This window comes from Cariama cristata, unplaced genomic scaffold (genome assembly GCF_000690535.1).
Source record: "Cariama cristata isolate BGI_N322 unplaced genomic scaffold, ASM69053v1 scaffold28307, whole genome shotgun sequence".
NCBI classification, from domain to species: Eukaryota; Metazoa; Chordata; class Aves; order Cariamiformes; family Cariamidae; genus Cariama; species Cariama cristata.
The window spans coordinates 963-1,351 of record NW_009625370.1 but is presented as its reverse complement, the minus strand read 5'-3'; the positions used below and the strand labels follow the sequence as shown (position 1 = coordinate 1,351).

The following is a 389-nucleotide window of genomic DNA, read 5'->3' as shown; positions in this document are numbered from 1 at the left end:
CCCCTCCCGCCCCCTGCCGGGCTCCTTTCCCTCCTGCCCTACCTGTGCACACAGTTGATGGCCTCCAGGTAGGCGAGGGCTTTGCTGATCTGCAGCGCGTAGAGGATGAGCGTGGGCACGGGGAGGCAGTGCTTGTTCTGCTCCAGGTATTGCCCCAGCTGCAAGGGGACGAGCGAGGGGGGGTCAGGGACGAAGCAGGGGCAGGAAGGGTGGCAGGGGGATGGGATGGGCTCCAGCCATGGGAACCTGCTCAACTCCTGGGCCCCCAGCCATGGGACCCTGCTCACCTCTCCATAGGGATAGAGCTCCATGATGATCCAGGTGGGTTCCTCTTCCGCGATGCCGATGAGCTTCACGATATGGGGGTGGTCCAGCTTCTTCATCAGCAC

The 389-nt window shown here is 63.8% G+C and overlaps 1 protein-coding gene across 1 annotated transcript in view; it reads right to left on the bottom strand.

Moving 5' to 3' along the window:
• PTK2B (protein tyrosine kinase 2 beta) overlaps positions 1–389 on the bottom strand; it is an 8,283-nt gene that overhangs the window by 6,961 nt on the left and 933 nt on the right. Inside the window, exons 3-4 of the mRNA XM_009703600.1 lie at positions 288–389; positions 43–158 (exon numbers count right to left, since the gene is read on the bottom strand). The exon at positions 288–389 is cut by the window's right edge and continues 1 nt beyond it. Coding sequence (XP_009701902.1) covers positions 43–158; positions 288–389 — 218 coding nt within the window. The remainder of the gene's footprint in view (positions 1–42; positions 159–287) is intronic.